We start from the raw sequence: 23,901 nt of genomic DNA, 5'->3' as shown, positions 1-23,901 counted from the left end.
ATAGTCTGAAATATTTTACATATTTGAAGGTTTTTCAAAAAGTAACGCAATAATTACTTTCCCTGGTAACTTTTTACATTAATACAGGAGTACTTCCATTAATAATTTAATTACTTTTTTGGCTGTTTTTGGCTGACACTGTGCAGATGTGATATAGGGCTATTGAGTACTGACATCACATCTGCAACTCTTTGTGTACACTTAAAAGAAAAGTCAAGTATTTCTTTAACAAAACAAAATGATTCAATAAAAATTAAATGGACTGCTCATCTGTTAATTAAGCACCAAACCCACATTTTTATCGCACTGAATGGATACAGAGTTGAAACACTTTTCTCTAAATTACTCCAGGGATTATCTATGCAATTTTGAGGAAGGCAGTAATAAGGACACAAGAGCTAAAAGCTTGTAGCCGTAATTATGAATGATGCATGATTTCAGGCACTAAATAAGATTATTTTCTGTGTGGGAGATAAAAAATAGCCAGAGCAGCACAAAATAAATACACATCGTCTGAATCTCTCTTGCAAAGTGAGGGAATGTGCTCTCCCCTCATGCTGCGATGCTTCTATGCAAAGTGCACTGTAGGATCATCAAACAGGGTAAAGTTGGGGGGTGGGAAGTCTCTGTGCTAGAGAGATACAGTGGGAGTTATATCACCCATTAATCATCTTACAGGAACATGACAACACAAGGGAAAGAAGCTGAGAGGGGAAGAATGCATCGCAGAAAACAAGGCCATTCAGTTACAGTAGCTCCCTTTGAGATTACACTCTGCAGAATATAAGAATAGATTATCATTTCATAATCTCTGAAATGATCAAATGAAACGAACAAACTCAATGATTGCTGCTTTCTTCTCAGAGGATTTATATAATTAGAAGTCATACGAAGAGCTATCTAAAAAATTTTTCTTCATAGGAGTCTGAATGGAGGTTCACTGAGATGAAAAAGAGCAGCAAACAGCCCACAGTGAAACCAACCTGGGGTATTTTCCGACATCTAACTGCAGAATGCGAGGTCACTGAGAGATGACAAGATCAAAAAATGTTTCCCATATCATTTCTTCGGAAAAAAAAGCCCCCTGGAGTCATGATAGATCGCTCAATCAGTGACCTGAGATGCCCCCTGCTTTAAAAGCTAGTACAGCCCCGCTGAGGCTGCACACCTGGATCAAAAGGCACAGCTGCATCAGCCAAGTCTGAAGCACATCACATGAAGCAGCGGGGCACATCTCAGTGCTGAGCTTGACCCCGCCTGTTAAAAAGGGACTCTGCCGAGGGTTTGTAATGGCTCTCCTCTGAGAAGCAGATAAGTAGCCAGGCTTCAAGCCATCATTAAGATGAGAGCTGTGAATGTCAGCTTTCAGAGGCATAATGTACCAGCTTAACATTGTTATTGTGCTTGACGCAAAAGAAAGGCTGCCTTGGTTGCATGCTGACAATAACTTTTCTAACATCAATAGCTCCACCAATTCATTTAAAGGTCCTGTATTATGCTCCTTTTCTGCAGTTCAATATGGATCATTGTCTTCATGAAATGGTAGTAACATGTTTTGGTCCAAAAAGCCAATAAATCAAGCACAGCAGCATTGTTTCCAGGCTCTCATAGCCCCTCTGTTCAGAATGCTCTGATTTAGTGGGCGTGACCTTCATATGTAAATGAGCCACCGCTGATACCGCCCCGCTCTTCCGCGTCACTGAGAGCGGTGCCACGAGCTCCGCGTAAAAAATGTTTAGAAAACAGCAAAACTAGTTGATCGTAACATTACAGGCCAAAACAACAGGCTAACCGCAGCTAAAGTTAGCATCCTGAAGCTAACACAGAGACAGTGGGGACACTGAGGAAAAGCTCTTACATCTGCTCCACAGCACACAGCATTTAAAATACTCACATTTCCAGGGTCCGAGGTTTATTGGCAGATGGTTGGTAATGCGCCTGGATTCAGGACCAGTCTATTCACTAGCCCTCTGTTGTACTGTCCAAAGTTGGAAAAGTAGCCGGCCGTGAAGTGACTAGCACACACATACACAGTTTTACTAAGTGTAGCTGGCACATTTCCTTGATAGATGAACTCTAGCCACTTAGTCTTGTCTTCTTCCGAGATGGGAAGCTTGTGCATGGAACTATGTGGCTGTTTACAGCCAAAAACAAAGCAGTGATGGCTGCTGGAGCAGCAGGGAGGGGGTTCGGGGGTATCAGCTCCGGTGGACCAATCAGGTCAGACTTGCTCCTGATTGGTCAAAAAAGGGAATTGCTGACGTTGGGAAATCCCCAAACAGCTTGTTTTAAGTCAGGATTTTACATTCACAAGCACTACTAAGTACAGGTTTTGTCAATAAATATCACATTTTGTGGGCTGGGAGGAAAGCCAAAGACCCACAAATTTCACTAAAAGACTTAATAAAGTGATTTTTTCATAATATGGGATGTTAAACAACAAAAATAGTCTCTCCTTTTTCTAGTGGTTTCATTTAGCATCATACAGAAGCATCACTAATAATTTTTGTCTTGACAACAAAACCCTCAGTAGTTCTAAGGTGTTGAAGACTGAAGGAAACATACGCATTTGATTTAAGGGAAAAGAATTTCCTGGTCCCTCATATTCTGGGAAAACCATTGCTTTTCCTTCCTGAGCTCTTATGCTTGTGTTACAAGCGACTAACATGACATTATCTTCTTCCTGCTTGTGTCCCTATTAGAAAATGAAATTAGTTTAGGGGGCCTGCAAACCCAATTATCCGCCAATAGATGGTACCCAATGTGTCACTGTGCGTGTAAAAGGTTGGGGCAGCACCATTGATTTAGGTCGCCCTGATTAGATGCTGCAGGAAAAGTGAGTTTAATTTTTCAGGAAGCGACATTAGAACAATGTTTGAACACAAAGACTGGCTCCATTTGAGCAACAGCAGAACAAAAACGCTGTTAGACAGGTTAGACAAAGATACACATCACTGGATTCCACAGATGTGTGTCATACCCATCTGTGCCACCATCATTAGACAATGTGGAAAAGAATCCCATGAATAGGGTTTAGGATAGTGTTGAAGACATGAAACGCATCCTAAAATACTCTGGGAGCTGAGCAGTACATGAGAGTGTTTCAACCATAAATCATCCTGAATGACATTTCCCTCTCTGGAGAGCTCCTTTTTATAAAGTGATAGCTCTATTTCAAACTGTGGAGAATAAATGGCACAAACAGTTAAGTTAGTGATACCTAACCTTGTTAGCTTTCTAATAAAAAAGACAGACATAAAAGATCATATATTCTATGTGAGTTGGAGAAAGTGAGTGCTTCCTGATGGTTGTCTAAAAGTGGTTAGAATTTTAATCAAAAGCAAAGGTCACATCACATAAAAGACAACAAATAAATAAAAAGTGAAATAGAAAGCTTCTCAGTGCAACAATACTTTCTTCAGCTATGTCAATAGTTCCAAGGCTTTTACTGTGAATGAGCCTCACACAGGTTAGTCTGACTTTTACTTCGAGAATTTGATGAGAATGGACACTTTTAAGAACTTTTTATCTCTGCTGATTCTGCACAGAGCAATGGGGAAGTCAAACCCACGGGCGAGTATTATTATTCAGATTTACAGCTCCACAAAGCACACCTTACATAATACTTCATAATTCCACATAATACATGATTGCAGATTAGAAAAAGGACAAAAGAAGGTTCTTGTTGTCAAGGAGACACTCGAAGTGGCAAGCATTAGACACAACCACAGCTAAAGCTTGGTGACGTCACTGAAGTGTTTTTGAATAAAAGTTACAAAGCCCTGAGGTTACTACCGCCATATTGAAACTGTTGACCTATGCTAGCTTATAATTGGTCTGGAAACAGATAGGTGGCACTCAGGTGGGCCTAAGCGTCCTTGGAAACAAAGTGCTCCACTGGGACAATAGACGTTGTTTGTGTTTTTCTTATTAAGAGAAAAACATGGTGGCGAGCCTTGTTTTTTAGGATGACTGAAGAAAGTATGTTAAGGCCTAGTCTATGCGTAGACAGGTATTTCTGAAAATATTGCTTTTTCTGTGTGTTTTGATCTTTTTACCCATACACTAAAAGGTCATAGGAAATAAAGAATTTTAATAAAATGGTCTTAGGTGAAGAATTTTTTGTAACTCTTGTTTGGGTGTGTTTTTGTGAACAGCAAAAACTAAAGCTTAGGATGACACTGACATGAGTTTCTTTGTGAATGGCAATTGATGTAAATATGAACTGTGCAAGTAAGTCAGCCTGGAAAATTGGCTGCTCTTCTTTCATGTGTTGTAGTGCAGGATCAAAAATTAGACAATTTCAGATTCAGCAGGTTTTAATTCAGCCATCCATGTGCAGCTTTAAGAACACTGTTTACATCTGTCTCTCACTAAAGAAGATTCTCATTACACATGTGCACAATGCTCTTCAGTGGCAGTTGACATAACAGACTGATAACGCTTTACCGTGACCTGATAGCTTGGTATGCTCAGCTGAACTTCTAAACCATGTCTTCATTGTTGTTGGGACAGGGTTTCTGTTGAAATATAGGAGGTAAACTTCTGTTTTCACACCTGCCTACATGTGAATTAAGGCGTGAGAGAGAAATCTGTGATTGGACAGTGCAGACACACCGCTGATTTAAAAACAAGATTACTTTTTGGGCAAGAATTTGAATCCCTGTTTGAATTCAATTAAGAGCTCCTTATGCCACAGTCCCTCCTCTGTGACATCTGGTCTAAAGGTTTTTTTTTTCTCCATCACCCAAGGTTTAATGTGAATGTGGAGAGCTTGTTGCTTTCTTATGTCTCCCCTCTTGCCCTCTGTCATCATCAGTCTCTGTTCCCCTGCTCTGGATCTGAAATCAGCACCTGCCCTCTATAATGGCTACCATAGACTTCCTTCAAGAACCGTTGAGCAACAGTCAGTCCCTGCAGGGCTGTTGTGCCAATAACAGTTTGTCATGTCACAAAGTCTAGGCCTGTTTTCCCTTCTGTCAATTATGAATATTTTGAATGCCTTCCTTTCTACTACCAGGAGGCGGTTTCCCTCTGCCCTTAAGTCATACAGTGTGACTGGCTCCATTCTGCTTCTTGGTTCAGCTAATTTTTTTTTTTTTTTAATGACACTTCCATGTGGTATGTGGCAGACAAAAAGTGGGAGCTGTCCAGCCTGCAGGTGCTGATTGCTCTCAGGTTTCATGCAAGTGAGGCGGTCAGCTTTGAGCCGTTAGTACTACCCAGTTGTGATGAAGGTGGGGGAATTGTCTTCAAACGATGATACTGTGCTCCTTTCAAATGTCAAGTAGTCAGTTATAGCTATTTCAAACACAAGAAACATGACCAACTTAGTTTATGTTAAGCTCAGGCTCTGGCCAACAAATACAACCTACTTCCATAATTATAATGATAGTGCTGTCAAACAATTTAAATCTTTAATCAGACTAATCACAGGTTGCCTGTGGATTAATTTGATTAAATATCATTGATTTTTAATCTATGTTAATCATGTTTTACTTTGCATGAGCAAACAGACTCAAAACAGAAGGATGTGTTTCTTGATGAAGCCTTGTACAATGTGTCTCGAGAGGCAACTTGCTAAATCTGTTTTTTATTTTTATTTTTTTCATTCTTTGTTTGCTCATGTTCTTAAAAGTAATAAGTCAAGCGTTTGTTGAAAGCCACTTGGCAATTGCATCAATTTGTCTGAGACAAGCTGAAACTGCACTGTAAAAACCATTAAGTGATATCTTATCAAGTGATTTTAAAATTTTGAGGTTTTTGAGGAATCTGCTTCTACTAAAACATTAGTCCTAATAAAAGTCTAATGTCTTTGTAGAGGATTTTTTTTTTACTTGTTACAAGCATTCATACCTTATTTTTGTTTCTTAAACAACTTGAAACAAGATGTTTTACTGGACTGATAAGTTGAATGTGGCTCATATCACGTGTAATAAGAAAAAAATATTTTTTAATTTTTTTCTCAAATCTACTTTGAAAAACTGCCCAAAATATATTGCCAGAAAACATTGAATGGTTTTTGACTCAGTCTATGCTGCAGATGGATTAATTGTGTTGTTAATAATAATAATAATAATAATAATAATAATAATAATATTAATAATGGAGTTTCCTTGGCTTTTTCAGCTTCAGACCCAAGTGGACATTTATTGAACTGCACTTGAGACATTTCCCTCTCTTTTGTACACTAAAGGTTACTGTTTGGTTTTAACCCCAACAAGCTAAGACATCGAGTTCAAAAGTTCAATTTTAAGAGAATAAAAAATGTTTACACACACACAAAAAAAAAAAGTTTTGAAGAAAGACAAACATGAAACTGTTATCACTTTGTGTCTAACTCTACTCAGTGCACAAACCTATAAGTTAATATAACTTCATGAAGCTCATCTCCTTCCTTCAGCTCATTCAGTCTCCTGTGGGTAAAAAGCAAAGGAATGTGCAGGTCAATACAGCCCTTTTATCCATACATGTCATTTGGATTTAATAAGGTGTCACTGTGGTGAATGAGTATTACATGAGCTGGGCAGTGCTTCCTTCAGTCTGCAGAGAAAGTAAGACACTGCCTGGTCATAAAGCACACATGTATTTATAGCCCAAAGTACTCAATAGATGCATTAAATTAATACCAAAACTGTGATCCAATCCATCATCTATACTTTTACCAAATTATTAACTACATAACACCTTCATAAAGTCTGACAGGTTTAATCAAAGAATGCCGATATAACTCATTAGAGCAGCGCTCTTTTAAATCTTTTATTTTGATCTCTCTGAGGAGGCAGCAATAATTCAGGGAAGTACACCCCAGGAATGGGAAAGGTTATTCAAAGTGAGAACCAATCCTTCTTTCGTCCTTACAAAGTACCTCACCTTGTTCTGACCCCAGGTGTTGGATTGCTTTATTTTCCACCTCTACTGGCTCTGTGGATTCCTACACATATTTGTGTTTTTATTCCACCAAAGCCTGATTTGGGCTGACAATAAAACAAAAGTTAAGGTGATTTGGTTGTTTAAACTTACAGAACACAATCTTTGAAATGATTATTATCTCCACACAGAACAGGGTTTAAGTTTTCCATTGGTGTTATTATACTTTCAGTCATTCTGTTTTATATTTCTTTTAAAAGATCTACGTCTCTAGCAGCTTCACTACATCCCATTTCTCACACCTTTCGGCAACATTCAGAGCTATGGATCCAGAAGAGTCTAGCAGAGTTCGGTCTGCTCCATTCAGCAGCAGAGCTTTAACGATATGTGTGGAGCCATGCTGGGCAGCAAGGTGTAGAGACGAAGCCTTCCTCAAGTTTACTGCGTTCACATCTGCATGATGTGATATCAGGTAGAGGACACTGGGGAAGCTGACACTGGTGCATGCTGCGTGTAATGGTGTCCATCCTTCACTATCCTCTGACACATTTGGGTCAGCCCCTGCTGCCAGGAGCTTTGCCACCACCTCCGCCTCACTCTGGTGACAGGCCAGGTGAAGGGGGGTCCATCCATTCTCACCTCTAGCATTTACACAAGCACCCTGACTCACCAGCTGGACCACTGTGGCTTCACGTCCCTTCAGGGCCGCAAGGTGAATGGGTGTCCAGCCTTGCAGAGTTCTAGGGTCTGGACTGGCCCCATTTGACAGCAGCTGCCTGCATATGCCTGTGTGACCCTTCAGGGCAGCCAGGTGGAGCGGCGTGAATCCTTTGCTGTCTGCACCGTCAGGATTTACACCACTCTTTAGTAACTGTCTAACTATTCTGTTCTGGCCTTCATCAGCTGCTGAGTGAAGAGCGGTGCGCAGAGAGAAGTCAGTGGCATTAGGGTCTACTCCCTGAGAGAGGAGGAGCCTTGCAATGCTGAGATGTCCAAAGGCGGAGGCGAGGTGAAGCGGCGTCCTCCCCTGTGATTCCCGTTCTCCGACAGCTTCCTGCGACAACCGTGAAATCAGCAGGCGCACCACTGTTTCATGGCCATTCTGGCATGCTAGGTGAAGGGGCGTCCAACCAGCTTTTTCCCGGGCATCCACCGCAGCTCCTTGGTCCAAAAGAAGACGAACTGTCCTGTTATCCCCACTCTGAGCAGCAAAATGGAGCGCTGTCCACTGGTCTTCATCCCCGAGGTCTGCAGTTGCTCCGTGTTCCAGCAATAAAGAGATGATGTCATGGTGCCTGTGGAAAGAGATTTCATTCTCAGGGTAAAAACACGTCTTCATTTCAATGAGCATAACAGGCGGACAGCAGAGACCCTCTGGCCCATGGACAGTATAAAAAGATGGATGAGTTGATAGAGCTCCAAAAAGCATTTGAACTTCTCCAACTGACTGGCGGCAGAATAAGTCACAATATTCAGCTCTTCTTTGTAAACAGATGGGACATTAGGATCAGAATACAAACAATACATGGTTTATGAATAAGGTTGCTGCCGTTATTCTAGTAATCACATTGATTTATGTCCAAGTGTTTGTTTTGATCCAGGGTTTAGTTCAGCTTAGTTGCTTGATGCTTTAAAACAGAGCATTAAGTTTTGATTAGCAGCTCTGTTGGCAAAATGCTGACCCCTGCTGGGCTGTTAGCTCTGCATTAGCAGAGTGGGGAAGGGCATACAAAGGAAATGTTGTAAGCACAGACACAGAAGTCTGTGAACTTTTGAAAACTGAGGATGTCTGTAAAAGACCACAAATAACTGATTTATTGGAGGAAGCTTTGTCACTTATCCCTAGGTTAAATATGCATTCATGGTGAGTGCAGGGAGGGTACTTAAGCACCTCTGGATGCACAGACTCTTGCTTCAAGTACAAATATCACAGGAGCAAGATGTCAGTGGCAGCTGATGGAAATATTTTGGCTTTTTTCACACAACAGGAAGAGGAGGAGATGTGTTGTTTATCTTATTGTAAAGTTGGTGGTCTGGCTTCAGAGTCGACACACTGAGGTGTTTTGGAAACTGCACTGTGACTATGGTCAGAGACCATATCTAGTGTGGGTGATGATCTCCAAGCAGTTTTCTCCACATCGGCGCTGTGATCCCAAAACAAAAGTGCTACCAAAGTTTTTCATTAACTATCAGGAAAATGATGTTTAAGAAGGTTTTGATCCCCTTGTTTGTTTTAACACCATGAAAATAGCCTCTTGGAAACATAAGCAACAGTCCATCTCTTTTTTATGTGCATATTACAAGATACAAACACATCCCACACCAACCTTTGCAGAACAGCAATGATCAAAGGAGTGTAGCCTCTGGTAGTTTTGCAGTTGACATTGGCCCCCAGACTTAGCACATGTTCAACACTTTCTGCATCCCCACTGGCCACCGTGTAGTGGAGGAGGCTATTTTCTCCTGAAAATTGTGTGTGTACGTGCTCTTTTCTCACAGAGTCTCTGAAAGTACCAAAGTCCTTTTTGGAAAGTAGAGAGAGAATTCCATCCTCAGCTTGTTGCACATCTGTAAGATGAAATTATTTTATAAGTAGCTGCAGGAGCATTGGTCGTAGCATATCATAAAAATGATAAGAACGGAGTCTCTTTTGTTACATAAAGATGCTTGCAGAGGGTGATATGTTTTGAAGGCCATGGAGCTCAGTCAATGTCAGTTATTTGTACAAAATTTGGAATGCGAGTTTTAAAAAATGTACCAATGCATTTTTATTTCATGAACAAGAGATTGTGAAGGACCACGTTTTGTAAACTTATAAAAAGGCTAAATAATGTGAGTAAAAGGATAAGTAACTGCACAAATCTTTCTGTACTCTCTCTTCCAGTGGTAGTTAACTCTGCTTCTCAGCGCTGACGGAAAAACTAAAATGTGACAGCATTGTAAATAGCACTTTGTAAATGTCAGCCCTCCAGGCTTTGCTTCGCATTTCAGTCTGATTTCCAGTTCTTTTCTGCACATGTGTTTACCTGAGGGTAGGTCAGGAAGTTCAGGCAAATCAATCTGAAAGACAAAAGCAAAAGAGAGAATATAACAAATGTTATTAGCGGCGTTACAAACCATCTCAAGAGGTTAATGGACATGTATCACATTAAGGGGATGGTGGGTGTTGAGGGGGGGCTAACCAGCCAAACAGCTAGAGAATTTACAACAGGATACACTTTATAATCTATCAGCTCAAAACAACGGGTGTCTTCTTTTACTGACCTAAACAAACATTAGCAGTACATCAACACAGTCTATCAGTTAGTGAGACAAACATGCACACACACACACACACACACACACACTTTAAAAATACTGCCATGATGATCCCATATGTCAATGACTTTGGTGTTAAGATACTTCACCCTCTTCAGCTTTAATTATACTTTTAATAAGATATTACTAGCAAAATACTGAGATATTATAAACATTAACCTGCTGCTAAACATCAGTGTTACCACAGATAAACCAAGCTGTTTCAATGTAAATATAGAGGAGCAGAAGAGATCAGCAAGTGGACAGATATTAGGTGGACAGACGTTTTTAGTGGAGAAATCCGGTGTGTAGCCAGAGAGCAATTTAAACACACAACTGTCACTCGATGCTCATGACTGCATTACCCATAGACACTTACCTGACAGTGAAACACCAGGATGTAAACGTGTGTCAATAAATAAAAAATCCTCCCAAACCAAAAAAAAGCACACAGACTGCTAACTCTGAGACCTGGTTCATAATGAAAGAACCAGAAAACTACGTCCAGAGTTAATTATTTACTCGCAGACGTCGCTGGTGTTTCAGTGTAAAGTGTGACCCTGTTAACTGGTGACTCTCGGCCGTTAATCACTGATGCTGTTCATAGACTGGATGCTGTCGGCTGAGAGTCACCAGTTAGCATGGTCGCTATTAACTCCGAAACACCTGTTGCTCCGTGACGGTCCAAACTTGTTACCCGTTGTTTCTGTTGTATGGTATCGTTTCTAAAAACTGATCACAGAACAACCACACATTTTTATGCCGAAAATAGGTTGAATTGAGTGTTTTTAAAACGGTAACTTGTCTGAATGACTGGAGCGAAACACTGCTTCTGTGGTCAGGATGCGTGCGCATTTTTGTGATGACATGGACTGATAATCCTAACCCTTATCTCATCAATCCTTCATGGTTAAAAAAGAAAAAAAAAGCCATCGCAAAATAGAGCCTAACAACCATTGTAAACATTAAGCCTGCTGCTTAACATCAGCTTGTTAGCAATAAATAAAAAAAAAATTGTGAGCAGGCTAATGCTAGCACCTGCTATTACTGTTTTATAAAGCATATGTGTATTATCTAAAAATGAGAGTGTTGCCATGAGAGCCGCAAAGTAGGGAGCTGTTACCTGTGGTCATGCTGTCAAAGCTAATCATGTAGCATCCAGTTGCAGACACAGCTAGCATCTATCTGGTAAACAGATAATAGTGAGTGTAACAACACTCTTAGCAATTTTTAATACCATAAAACTTTGAAAAGATCATTGATAGAAAAGAGACTGCATGTTATTCCAATTGGCAATAAACATTTCTCCAAATGAATAATAATGATGCTCATTAATGTATAAATATATTCACAGCTAACTGCTTTTATTTCAGCAAAAATTTTGTGGCTCCAAACGTGATGTACATAGTGTAAGAAATGAAAATCAAACAAATCAAAGGGACCTAAAGGTTTCATTAAGAAACATAACAGAACATAAGAATTAACTGTGCATAGTTTTAAAAACTGCCCATCATTAAATTACTAAAAAGAAGCAGAGAGTAAAATGTCATATCTGTCAGCAGCAGTCACAAAAAAATCTGACAAAAGTTCAATATTGATTTTTACTTAATTAATTTTAATTAATTGAGAACAGGTCATCTGCAAGAACTTACCTTGTGTATGGGAGAAACCAGCCATGGACAATCTGATTTTTGACTGCTGTCACTGTTTGGCATTGCGGTTGGGCCAGGGATAATTAGAATTTCACTCAGTGCTTCTGTTTTCCTCACTGTGTCTGCAGATAAAACATCAGGGAGACGTTAGAGGGAAAAGACTGTTCTGAATGTGCATCAGACAAATGCTACCTACACTCACGACTGCAACCCCCCTCATAATTGCACAACAGAACGTACATTGTTATGCACGGTGATTGTCTTTAATAATCAGAAATCATAATGGCTGGTATTTATGAATAAACATGCCATTAATTTGCATTCATTAACACAACTTATCAAGCCATACGTGCCTTCCTTTATAAAGATGACCTTCCCCTCTGTGCAAACATAGAGAATCTCATATGAACTTCAAAACTACATATAATTACTATGTACAAAACGGTATGTTTGATAATAACTTCTTGCATGTTATTGACTGTTTTGACTTTGCTGTCCTGGCTATTGGTGACCATAAATGTTCCTGTGCATTTTTGAAAGATAATACTGGTCAAAAGATGATACAATGACATCAAACTGAACCTGCTGTTTTAATGTGAAGCAATTTTCTGTTTTTCAGCATGATGCACTATCAGCCCATTCAAGTGTGAGAGTGCTAAGCATTTGCAGTGCTTTTAGTCTCAAACACCTTTTCATTGAGTGCTTTGCACACAAACACACACAAACCCACACACATACACACCAACATGCACAAAAACGAGCTGAAATCCTCATTTCAAATGTAAATGGATATAACAATGTCACAACTTCATAGACACAAAAAAATGCACCATGATGAGATGGCGTAAAAAAAGATATCAGCAATTAAACACAACACAACTCAACTTTTTAAAATCAACCAGACAAAACAGCTTTACATGGGGCATGTTACAATCAATCAGCAAAACAGTTGTTAGAGCAGTTTTTACAAGCAGAAAAAAGTACTGAGTTTGTTAAACCTTAATTTGCATTTATTCACCTCTACTGTGTTAAGAGTACAACACTTGTATGTGTCTTTTGTCGGTCTTGTAGCTTCAGGTAATGTTGTTTTTCCATTAAGAGCTCAAAATCATCTTATTTTTTATTGTTACCTACGAACTGCGGCCTCTTCCAGTAGTCCTGGTCCCAGCACTGCCTCATGATGTGGATCATCAGATCACACTCAGGAGGCCTCTGTTCAGATATCAACTCCACAGACGGTCTCTTCCCTTGTGACACCTGAAGGAGCACCGTGGTCACAGTGCAACCTTGGTCCCCAAAAACAGATGTCAGAAAAAACTTTAGATCAAGATCTGCTCATACAGCCTGAAACTAGAGCAGATGTTTTTACACATTCCCTAAATACTTTGTCAGGGGCTCATCTAGGCTGAAATATGTCAAGTGCTCAGTTCTAGCAATGCTCTTCTACATACCTTTTCACCTGTGAGTTGTGTGCGTGACAGTCCTAAACAGTTTAAAAGACCTTTTTTACCTTGTAAGCCAGAATAAGCTAGGGGAGGGTTTTTGAGATGTGTAGGGAGAGGAAAGTTTCTGTCTTATGGCTAAGCTATGCAAACCATGTCTGGGCCACGACTAGACATATAGTGAATATCAAAAATAATTTAACATGTGACACTTTCAGAAGAAATATCTTGTAAATAAAAAAAGATAGTATCAGATAATGGGGGAAATTTGCTTTTTTTAAAAAAAATTATTTATGCTAACTACCTTCTCTCTCTGCTTATTACATCCTCGGGCTGTTTTTCTTGGCAAACCAAAAGCACATCAATGAAAGATCTGTCCCTTTTTTTTTTTCTTGTTGGAGAGGAACTGTCTGAACTACACCTAGGTGTAAAACCTCACACATCATCCAGAAAGGCTGATAGGACACAACAAGTTACCAGCCGTTTTTGACAAGACTTTTGCACTGTGTTGTTTCACTTCAGAGCAGGCTTGTTTGATGCTGAGAGATCTGCGACACTCTCACAGGTTGGATATTTGTGGGGGGTCCGGATATTTTAGATGTAAATTAGCTAGAGCTTATCCATACTTATCCACTTATCCACAACTGTGAAGACTGATATGTAAATAAATATATGGTCATAAATGACTGAAAAGTCAAAGTGTTTTTTTTTCTGCAAGACCTTAGAATACGCACAAATTATCAGTTACAAGTGAGACGGGCCTCAAAATTGTCTGTCTGTGTACAACCCTCTTAACTAACCGTCCTCCTACAGATGGAGGAATGTAGCAAAAGAAGAAAAAACACATTAACTTTTCAGCCATTTGAGACTGTGTATTTATCTCAAAATCAGTTTACACATTTATAGGTTTGTGCATGGATTTTTGGATTTGCATACACACTTGTGGATACTCACACATTTTTTATGGATTTGCACACACATTCGTAATTATTTTACACATTTGCAAATCTATTTACACATATGTGGATTGACGTACCCATTTGTGGATCAGTTTACATATTTGTGGATACATTAACACACACACACACACAAATAATTTTGCCACAATAATAGCTCTATACTGAATGTAATAGATTGTATCTCTGAATCATATTTTCTTGTGTGACTTTTGCAGGCTCCACCAGAATTTCCATGCCCGAAACACTCAAAGCTAAATGGTCGTAAACACTGAAATGCCTCAAGGCTTATGCAGTTGAGCCCAATGTAGTATTTCGAATTTTTTTGCTCAAGTTACACATTAAAAATACAGTCTAGTATCAAAATTGAAAGTACTCAAAATAAATAAAACTCATACCTGTGAATGGTTTCTGCTGTGTCAGGATTTCCCATATAACAATTCCAAAGCTATGGAATAAAGCAGAGATAGGCACACTATTGCATTTTCTGAATTAAGGGAATTTAGTGGCAGAGTATCTCTAAAAATAATTAAATAAAAATTATCCACTTTATATATATATATATATATATATATATATATATATATATATATATATATATATATATATATATATATATATATATATATATATATATATATATATATACATATATATATAAACTCTACAGGCTAAAGAAGCAGCAATTACAAATAGTAGAGTGTGTCAGTAAAGAGCTGTAGAGAAATGTGTAGAGTATAAGGTTGCACTGTGTGCTGAAACAGAAAAAAATCAGTGACTGTGTAGTTTCAGAAATGCTCTTGACAAGTCACCTGTAAACATCAAAGGCTGTTCCTGGAGGATCAGGGCTCTGGGTGAAGGTCTCTGGAGGAATATAACTTATGTTCCCTCTTGCTGTCAGGCTCTCTATGAACATTTTCTTGTTTAAGCCCTTTTCCCAGTGGATTAAACCAAAATCTGCAATCTTAACGGGAAAACAAGAACTCCACAGTAGTACTGGCTTGATATTATTACTCCCTAGAGCAAAGAGATGTCTAAGTTTTCAGTGAGCTGTACTGACCTTGACATGCAGATGATCATCCAGCAGGATGTTAGATGTCTTAAGGTTGAGGTGAAGAAGAGGAGGTTTCATGCTGTGGAGGAAATTCATGCCCATCGAGGCTTCATGAATCATCTGGAATTTCTTTGGCCACATCAAAGTGTGACTGCCCAGGAGATTGTTCAGTGATCCATTACTCATGAACTCCATCACCACGGCTGCTGGTTCCATGCACAGCCCATAGATGGGCACAATGTACTTAGATTTCACTTTGGCAATGGTCGATGCCTCTTCTATTATTCTCCTGGGATAGAAATATGATGATTTGGTCTTCAGTGAGTACTTTTTCAGACCACAGGAAACAGATTTTCTTTATTGAAGCATTGCAATGACCCTGAAGCCTAAGCTTGGAGATACTCAGGCAGTTTCTTTACCTGCATGGAAAATGCATACAAGTTTTATAAATTAAATCTTACCTGTAAATGTTGTTTGAACACGTTGTGTCAAAGGTCTTCAGGGCACATTGTACCTGAAAGAGCTTAAGCTTGACCTGGTACACCTGACCAAATCTGTTTTCTGCCACTTTAATCCAGTCTGCCTCAAAGTCATCCTTCTCAAAGTTCCTGAACTCCTCCAGGGCTCCATCAAGGCAATCCATGGGCCTGATACAAAGCCTCCTTAACACACTGAATGATTATTCCTGTACATGAAGAGGGTTCATCCTCCAGATCTTCATTGATCAGTGGCACCGCAGGAGCTCCTGTCTCATGCGGGGAGAGAGAAAGTTGTGCAGCATGGTTACACATTTGAATCTGTGACTGTGTGAAAGGCATGTGGAGTCACATCCATACTTGGTAACTCTGTTGATCTGTGGGAGGAGCTGCGCAGAACTTGTTTGTATTGCAATGTGGTAGAACCTGTTTTTTTTTAGATGTGTTTTTTGGCCAACTGACTCAGCTTTCAATCTTCCAGGCATGCTGTATGACTACTCATCTCTCACCTGCAGTTCAGAGACGACGAAACTACATCCACAGAAGAATGCCAAAGAGATTTACAGGTACTCTACCAAAAGAGTATCAGTTACATAGGGTTGCAGTGTTGTTAAAAGTTTTTTATGGAAGCTTTTTAGTCAAAACGTATCTACCTTGGGACAAATTAACACGCATGAATCATGAATCTTGAAAGAAAAAGCAACTGTGATTTGGGTACATATATATAGCACAAGAACTAATGAACCATCCACTCCTATCAAACTGGGCTTTAACAAGGCACTTAGCCCCCAGCAGCTGAGGCATGACTCACCAGCCTGAGCTTTCAGCATGAATATATGGCAAGCACTCAGATCACCAGGGTCACAGATTGACTAACAGAGAGAAAAACTACAAAAATGAAATAATGCAAATTCTTGAGAAGGTTATGAGTGACTGAAGCAGAAACCTCATAACTATGATTAACTACTGCTGAGTGCATGGGCTTTGTAGCTGAGAAAAAGGCATGAACCATAGACTGTATATAGAGTGGACAGTGTGGCCCCGCCATTTAGCATTGTACGGTTTTGAAGCCAAAAATCCAGATACAGTCTGCAGCCAGACCCTTCCCCAAAATACCCCCGTCACAGGCGCTGCCATTGTTACAGTTTGGAGCCAGAGTCTGCACAGTAGAGACTGTGAGGGATTCTAGAAGAATCTGAGTGGAGCTGGGTGAAATTTTTTTTTTTTTTTTCTTTCGTGAGCCTAATCCCTTCTTGACTCTACCTCCTTACTCTACCAGCTGTCAATCATCGTTAAACATGAAGTAAAACCTTGTTTGTAACCTCTTATACCTCGTGAAAATGAAACTTTTTCAGAAAAAAAAGAGGACCTGAATACAAGGCAGCCAAATTATATCTTCAAATCACCACAACAATTGGACGTGAGAAACATTTCTACGAGGTGTATTAATTTTTTAAAGTTTGACCACAGCCCATCTGGATTGGCTGGAAAGCTGTATTTTTAAACCTATACTACAGCCAGCCACCAGGAGGAGCAGTTTTTGTGGAGATCTCACTTTGAGCCGAGCAAGATGACGTCCATTTTTTTTTTTTACAGTTTATATGGCATATAGACTGTATATAGAGTGGACAGTGTGGCTCCGCCATTTATCATTGTACGGTTTTGAAGCCAAAATTCCCCCGTCAGAGGCGCAGCCATTGGCAGCAATTGCAGCCAGAGTCTGCGCAGTACAGACGATGAGGGATTCTGGGAGAATCTAAGTGGAGCTGGGTGACGAAAAAAAAGTTTTTTTTTTCTTTCACGAGTCTAATCACTTCTTGACTCTACCTGCCGACATATTTTATGATCCTTGAAAAAGAAAACAGGAACGGCATCTGTCAATCATTGTTAAACGTGACGCAAAGCCTTGTTTTAAACCTCTTATACCTAATGAAAACGAAACCTTTCAGAACAAAGAGTACCTGAATACAAATTATATCTTCAAATCACCACAACAACTGGAAGTGAGAATCATTTCTACGAGGTGTATTAATTTTTTAAAGTTTGACCACAGCCCATCTGGAATGACTGGACAGATGTTTTTTTTTTTTTACCCATACTGCAGCCAGCCACCAGGGGGAGCAGTTTTTGTGGAGACCTCTCTTCGAGCTGAGCAAGATGACGTCCATTTTTTTTTTACAGTCTATGGCATGAACCAGAGTAAACTGCATTCTTAGAGAGTTAACACACCTCACCTTTGAACACCCCTGACCCATGAAGCTGTTTTATGGATTACATCTTACATTTAATCATATATTTCTTCTCTCTTCTAAACTTTGTCAGCCCCTGTGGTGTTGTCAGAGACTTAGTGAGCCGTAAGTCAATCCAGTCCTGCTCAACCCCATCAGAAAGCTAAGAAGTAGCATTTAGGAATAATCTTTATTGGCGCTGATAATTTCATTTAAAGCATGGATTTGGTCAGGCATCTATCTAGACGTGAGACTTTTTCAAGGTCACTCTTCACAACCCTTTAAACTAAAAGTTCTTTCCGTACAAAAAAAAACTGAGTATAAGCTCTCAAAACATCAAACTGGCTGGTTGTCCCTGCTCTCTTTCAGGCTTGAGCAGACAAAGTTAACAAAGTGAGATTAAAAGTAAAAGTAATTTGTGTTTGGAGGATTATTATTTCCGACAGACATCGACGAGGGAATTATTTTTTCAGCAATAAAGTCCCTATTTCTGTGTTTACTATGACTCAGTTCAGATACACTGAGAGACCTCATGTAATATATTTGTCTTCCTGTAAATGGGTTCAGTGCTGCTGGCTGACTTTTAACGTCTTCCCTGATGGCAGAGGCTGTGATTTGTCAGTCGCAACCTTTTCATTCCCCTGTGTGTCAAGACAGTCACTGCTGTCTACCCTGACTTCTTGTTAGACCTTGAAATGGAGGATTTCATCTTAATGCATCATTAAAGCAGAGTGTTATTTGTGGGGAAAAAAGCTTTAAACTCCCTGGCTTATGTGAGAGGATTTGGATGATATTACGTTTATCAAGAAGGCAAGGGAACACACGCAATGACGTCCTCTACCACCTTTTTTTGTTTCCACCTGCTGTTCTGTTTGATTAGCTTGTCAGTTTTTTTCACCTCTCAACCTCTCTACAGCGTAATTTATCCAGGGACATGAGCAGTTTTGCTTCAATGTTAAAGAAAGATAAACACACAAACAAATGTGGACTGCTCCTGTGATGGGCCCACACTAGCTTTAGCAGTCACAAAGATATTTGGGCCATCTCCCTTGGGTTTCTTTCTTCCTTACAGATGGCACATTTAGATTCATTGTGGTTCCTGCAGAGTGCATGATGTAAATCTTAAACACTAGCTCACAATTGTATGAAACTCTCTGGGGGTCGCTCTCATTGTCTTCGTCTCTCCAGCTGTCATGAATTGAGCTGTGTTCATGAGTGTGTTTCATGGGGATTTTTCCTCATGATACAAGCTTAATGAGTGTATTATAAGTATATTTCAGAGGGCTGATATAAATAAATAAATAAATAAATAAATAAATAAATAAATAATGTAACATTGTTTGTTCTCATCCGAGGGGCACCATCCAGTTTTAAAAATCGAGCCTATGACGGGGCTATTCAATTAAAAATTTGGTCAGGTCAGATTTTCAGAATAAGAACATATAGGCCGTACTTTTTTAGCAGCAAAGTTAAGCTGCTGTGGCCTGCTCCTGGGAGCGGTACAAGTCTGCTTTGTTGTAGTACAGGTCTGGTTCTGGTTCCGGGTAAGACGCAGTCAAACTCTGAATTTTAGCAGCCCCCTTGTGAGATCCCTCTGGAACGTTTGTACGAAATGCTGCGTGTTTTTCAGGGTGGTGTCTCTAATCCATAGACTGTATAAAACATGGATGTAGCAACCGCGACGTCACCCATCTGTTCCTGAAACCGTGAAATGAAGCCAATCAAACAGTTTTAATAACTTCTAAACTGCTGAGATAGAAGAAAGATCACTTACCGTACAGTGTGTGCCGTTAGTGAAATCAGTGTTTTAGACCCAAGCTGTTTTTGAACCAGGCTGTAAATGTGTTTTTAATGTCATAAAAGTCTGTTTTTATGTCTGGGTGTGTTTGTGACTTCTGGTCTTTCTGCTGTCAGCCTCGAGCGGATTCTCGATGAACAGCAACATTTAGCACTTCTGCATAGGCTTCATTTTTTACTAACCGGATGTTGCCCCTTGACTGCAATGTACTCATTGGTTTGGTTTTGGACTTGGTGGTATAATAAATAACTACTTTTCAGTCCGTGCAGAATTAAACTGACGATTTCCCTAGCTGATTTTCATTTTAGGGTAGAAAGAGACATGTTATTTTCACCTTTGTATGACTGCTAATGTTAACTTTTCAAACGCACCTGCTCAATGACACAATGTGTTGTGGGTTAGTTGCTTGGTTATTATAGGTTTTACAGTCAACATTTGTAATTAATTGTAAGCACCTGTGTGAATAAAAGATTATTTCCTCGTCGCACCTAAGTCCCAATCACACAGCAGCTGCTTTTCAGGTCACTCAAGGATTGGTTTTGGACCGTATGTGGCCCACGGTTTGAACAGAGGTGGCCTATGAGGAAGTACAAAAAGCCGCAGAGTCATGTATATGCCTGAGGCTGGCTGCAGAAAGACAGGAAACCACTTACACACCAAGAAAAAAAGAAACAATAATAAAACAGACAATTATGGCAAAAAAAAATGTTTTTAAAGCCTGGTTCAAAAAACAGCCTGGGTCTGAGGCACTAATTTCAATATCAGCACATACTGTGGGGTATTTTTTTCCAACTTAGCTGTTTAGAAGATATTTGGAAGTGAATCAGAGGCACAGCTCAGCTTAAGTAAAGAGGCTCAAAGTCTGCCTCTTGAGTCGGCTTCATGACTGTTCAGGAATGGACGGGTGACGTAAACTACGTTCATATATTCTACAGTCAATGTTCTCTTCATTGCTTCCATTTTTCAGTATTTTTCTGGAGGCTGAATAGACAGCTTTGGCACGTCACCAGTTGGCATTCATTGTTCATGGAGGCTCTTTTATGATATTTTGTTTTTAAAAGAATGAAAGGAATTCCCCTCTCTACATCTTTTAAAATCTGCTGGCTCACCCAGATACATCCTCTGTGGGACTGAAATTACAGCTCAACCCCTGGCCTATGTTTCTGTGTTTCCATCAGGCAGCAGACATCTTAAATTGAAAATGCAAAGCAGCATCATTACACAATATTGATGTTGTTTCACCATATTAGTTAAGGATGCAATGGTAGCTCAGTGGAGGGCTGTCATGATGTGTTAAGCTGAAATATGAGATGGCAGTTATCAATAATGCATTAGTGAAAGATTATTGCTGTTGTGATTGGATCAGGGTTTCAAAAATACTTTTGCACACAGCAGCAGAGGTAAATGCATCGACTGAAAATTAATTTTGATGGTCCACCTCCATCTCCTTATATTATAGAACACTGAAGCCACCTTTTAAAGAAGCCATACTTTCCCAAAAAATATCATACAGGTGAGGTAATTTGGAACCAAAGCAAACACATAAGTAATCTGGCTGATGTAGTCATGTGGTCTCACCCCTTTCATAAACCTAAACACTAAAAACAGCTGGGTTATTTCATAAACTCACCTGCTGGTTTATGAAATATTAAACACATAATAGGTTATTTATATATTTATATATTTATATATTTATAATGGATTTGGGTTATTTTTGTGCAACTCAACCGCTGAGCTAAAATCCATCAACCCAACATAGATCAGTTGACTCAGCACCTGGTTTGTTTGTGATTTGAACATCATGTCATCACATGGACAGATGTGCTCCACCAACCAGACACCATGCCACGCCCTTTGTACCAAGCACTCATACATATCAGCACCTTTTCAGATAAGTGTTAAATATTCAACACAGTATTCTTTGTAAACTTCAAATACCTGCTGCTTTAAATTTTAAGATAATGGTTTTTGCTAAAATAATTTTGCTGTGACGTTATGTAACTGTGAGTGAGGAAGGAACACAGTGGATTTGAGACCCTGCTGTACGCTGCAACATCATGTGAGGATGACTAACTGTTCGTGCCGTTCGTGCCATGAATTAACTATTTGTGCACTGCAGCACAAACCAGTTGTCTGTCTTTCACAGCATGGGCTGGCTGTCAGTCCTTCGTGGCTTTATGAAGTTTGTTTAAAATTAAATTAAATTGGACCAGCCTTTTTTTAATTTTATTTTTTAATGCCTGTATGGGTTAATTTAACCTAACATTTGTATAGATTACTGAACAAACAAATGTAGTTGAAACAACCCAGAATTGTAATTAATTAAAGCCAGAATTTGGGTAGGATATTTCACTCATCTATTGGGTTAAAATGGACCAACCCTTCCTGATGGGTCACACTAACTACTGCTGGGCTGGTGCCATAATGACCCAGCGGTTGGGTTATAAACCAGTTTGGGTTTTGGGTTATTTTCAAACCAACCATTAGTGTGAAAAGCATGCATTTTTCTTTCTGATAAAATGGCGAAGATCCCTGTTTGTGGAAGAACTGGTTCTTGTGTGGGTTCCTACTGTACTACTGGCCATCCTGATAAAGAATTCAGCAGAAGCCAGAGTTTTAAATAGCGCTGTCACTCATGATATTACAACCTCTCTCTGTGACAACTAATTCCAAAAAGACTTTAGACCAAAATGGTGGTGTTTTCCCAAACCAAAGACACAGTTTCCCATGAGCATCATCACCCACTAAGACATGATAATTGCCAAGACATTAATTTGGTTTTGAAGCAAAAAAAAAAAAAAAGGAGAGTAGATCTTTATGAGACGTTTGATTTTGTTTTCTTGTCAAGACAACTTTTTGCAGGATGCAAAGCCATGACGTAATTATTAGTAGTTTCATAGAGCCATTTTTTGAAATGTAACAAAAACAAACTTCATAAAATCAATTTCTTCTGTGGTTTAGTATGTAGAAGGTGAGCAGACTTTCAGCTGAGTGTTACACCCTGGTGCCCTTAGACTGTTTCATGTAATGTTGGGTAAACCTCCAGTTCTACCAATGAACACCAAATTAACCTCAAGAAATCTTTTTTTTTTTTTTAAGTTCCAGCAAAAGACCTGATCTTGCTTTCCACTTGGTCAACTTATTTCTGTTAAACTTTGCCCGACGCCACAGTGTCATCAAAGAGACTTAGGTCTATGCGCTGGGAATGGGTTCGTTTTCTCCAGGGAATATCAGACCCAACTACAGATACTGATTCTTCTGCTGGAGCAGAAGAATCAATAATGTAATGGCAACAGTTTGGTGCTATCTCAAACTTTCATGTTACAGGACAGATTCATGGATTAATGTTTCACTGAAAAGCGGCAGCCGTGATCAGTTTCCTGATAGGCCACCTGAGGGGAGAAGTCTTGATGGAACCCACATCTCACAGCTCAGCCAGTCACATTAGCAGGCTGCACCACACTGCTTGAGCTGACTGTTTGGAGCTACGGGCTTTTTACTGCCCCTCATGTCCTGGAATAACTAACAAGCTTAACTCCATCGTCTCTAACTTGCAGTCTGTCAAAGTGAAAGGTGCTGAGCCAAATCAACAGAATGACAGAGTGGAGGGTGATGAGGTGAGTGCGTTGATCTGCTGAGAGCTGTGATAACTGTTTTAATAAGCTGTGTTTGAGATGAGGACACTAATTGGTTCCTGTGTTTTCATTAAAAAACATGATTTTTAATCAAATCCTTATCTTAAACAGATATTTTCCACCTGTATGCTTATAGAATTACAAGCATGTGTGAGAGAGAGAAGTTACACTCTCAGTCACAATCCAGTCACCAGAGATAGTCGTTATAAATTTCACCTCCATTGTTATAATTTTTTTTTTTTTCCATTTAAAGGTCCCAAATTATGCTCCTTTTCTGAAGTTTAATATGGATCATTGATGTCTTCATGAAATGGTAGTAACATGTTTTGGTCCAAAAAGCCAATAAATCAAGCACAGCAGCATTGTTTCCAGGCTCTCATAGCCCCTCTGTTCAGAACGGTCTGATTTAGTGGGCGTGACCTTCATATGTAAATGAGCCACCACTGATACCGCCCCGCTCTTCAGCGTCACTGAGAGCGGCACCACGAGCTCC

The 23,901-nt window shown here is 39.6% G+C and overlaps 1 protein-coding gene across 1 annotated transcript; it reads right to left on the bottom strand.

Moving 5' to 3' along the window:
- Window positions 1–7,132: 7,132 nt before the first annotated feature.
- On the bottom strand, window positions 7,133–16,062 carry ankk1 (ankyrin repeat and kinase domain containing 1). The gene is given in 10 exon segments (XM_074680203.1): window positions 7,133–8,165; window positions 9,198–9,438; window positions 9,897–9,930; window positions 11,820–11,941; window positions 12,950–13,105; window positions 14,616–14,665; window positions 15,030–15,181; window positions 15,278–15,560; window positions 15,733–15,926; window positions 15,928–16,062. Coding segments are annotated over 10 exon segments (2,400 nt in total).
- Window positions 16,063–23,901: the final 7,839 nt, after the last annotated feature.

Source organism: Halichoeres trimaculatus, unplaced genomic scaffold (genome assembly GCF_033239565.1).
Source record: "Halichoeres trimaculatus isolate MK-OKI-2021-1 unplaced genomic scaffold, fHalTri1.1 fHalTri1_scaffold_9, whole genome shotgun sequence".
Classification (NCBI taxonomy): Eukaryota; Metazoa; Chordata; class Actinopteri; order Labriformes; family Labridae; genus Halichoeres; species Halichoeres trimaculatus.
This window is presented reverse-complemented; position numbering and strand designations above follow the sequence as displayed.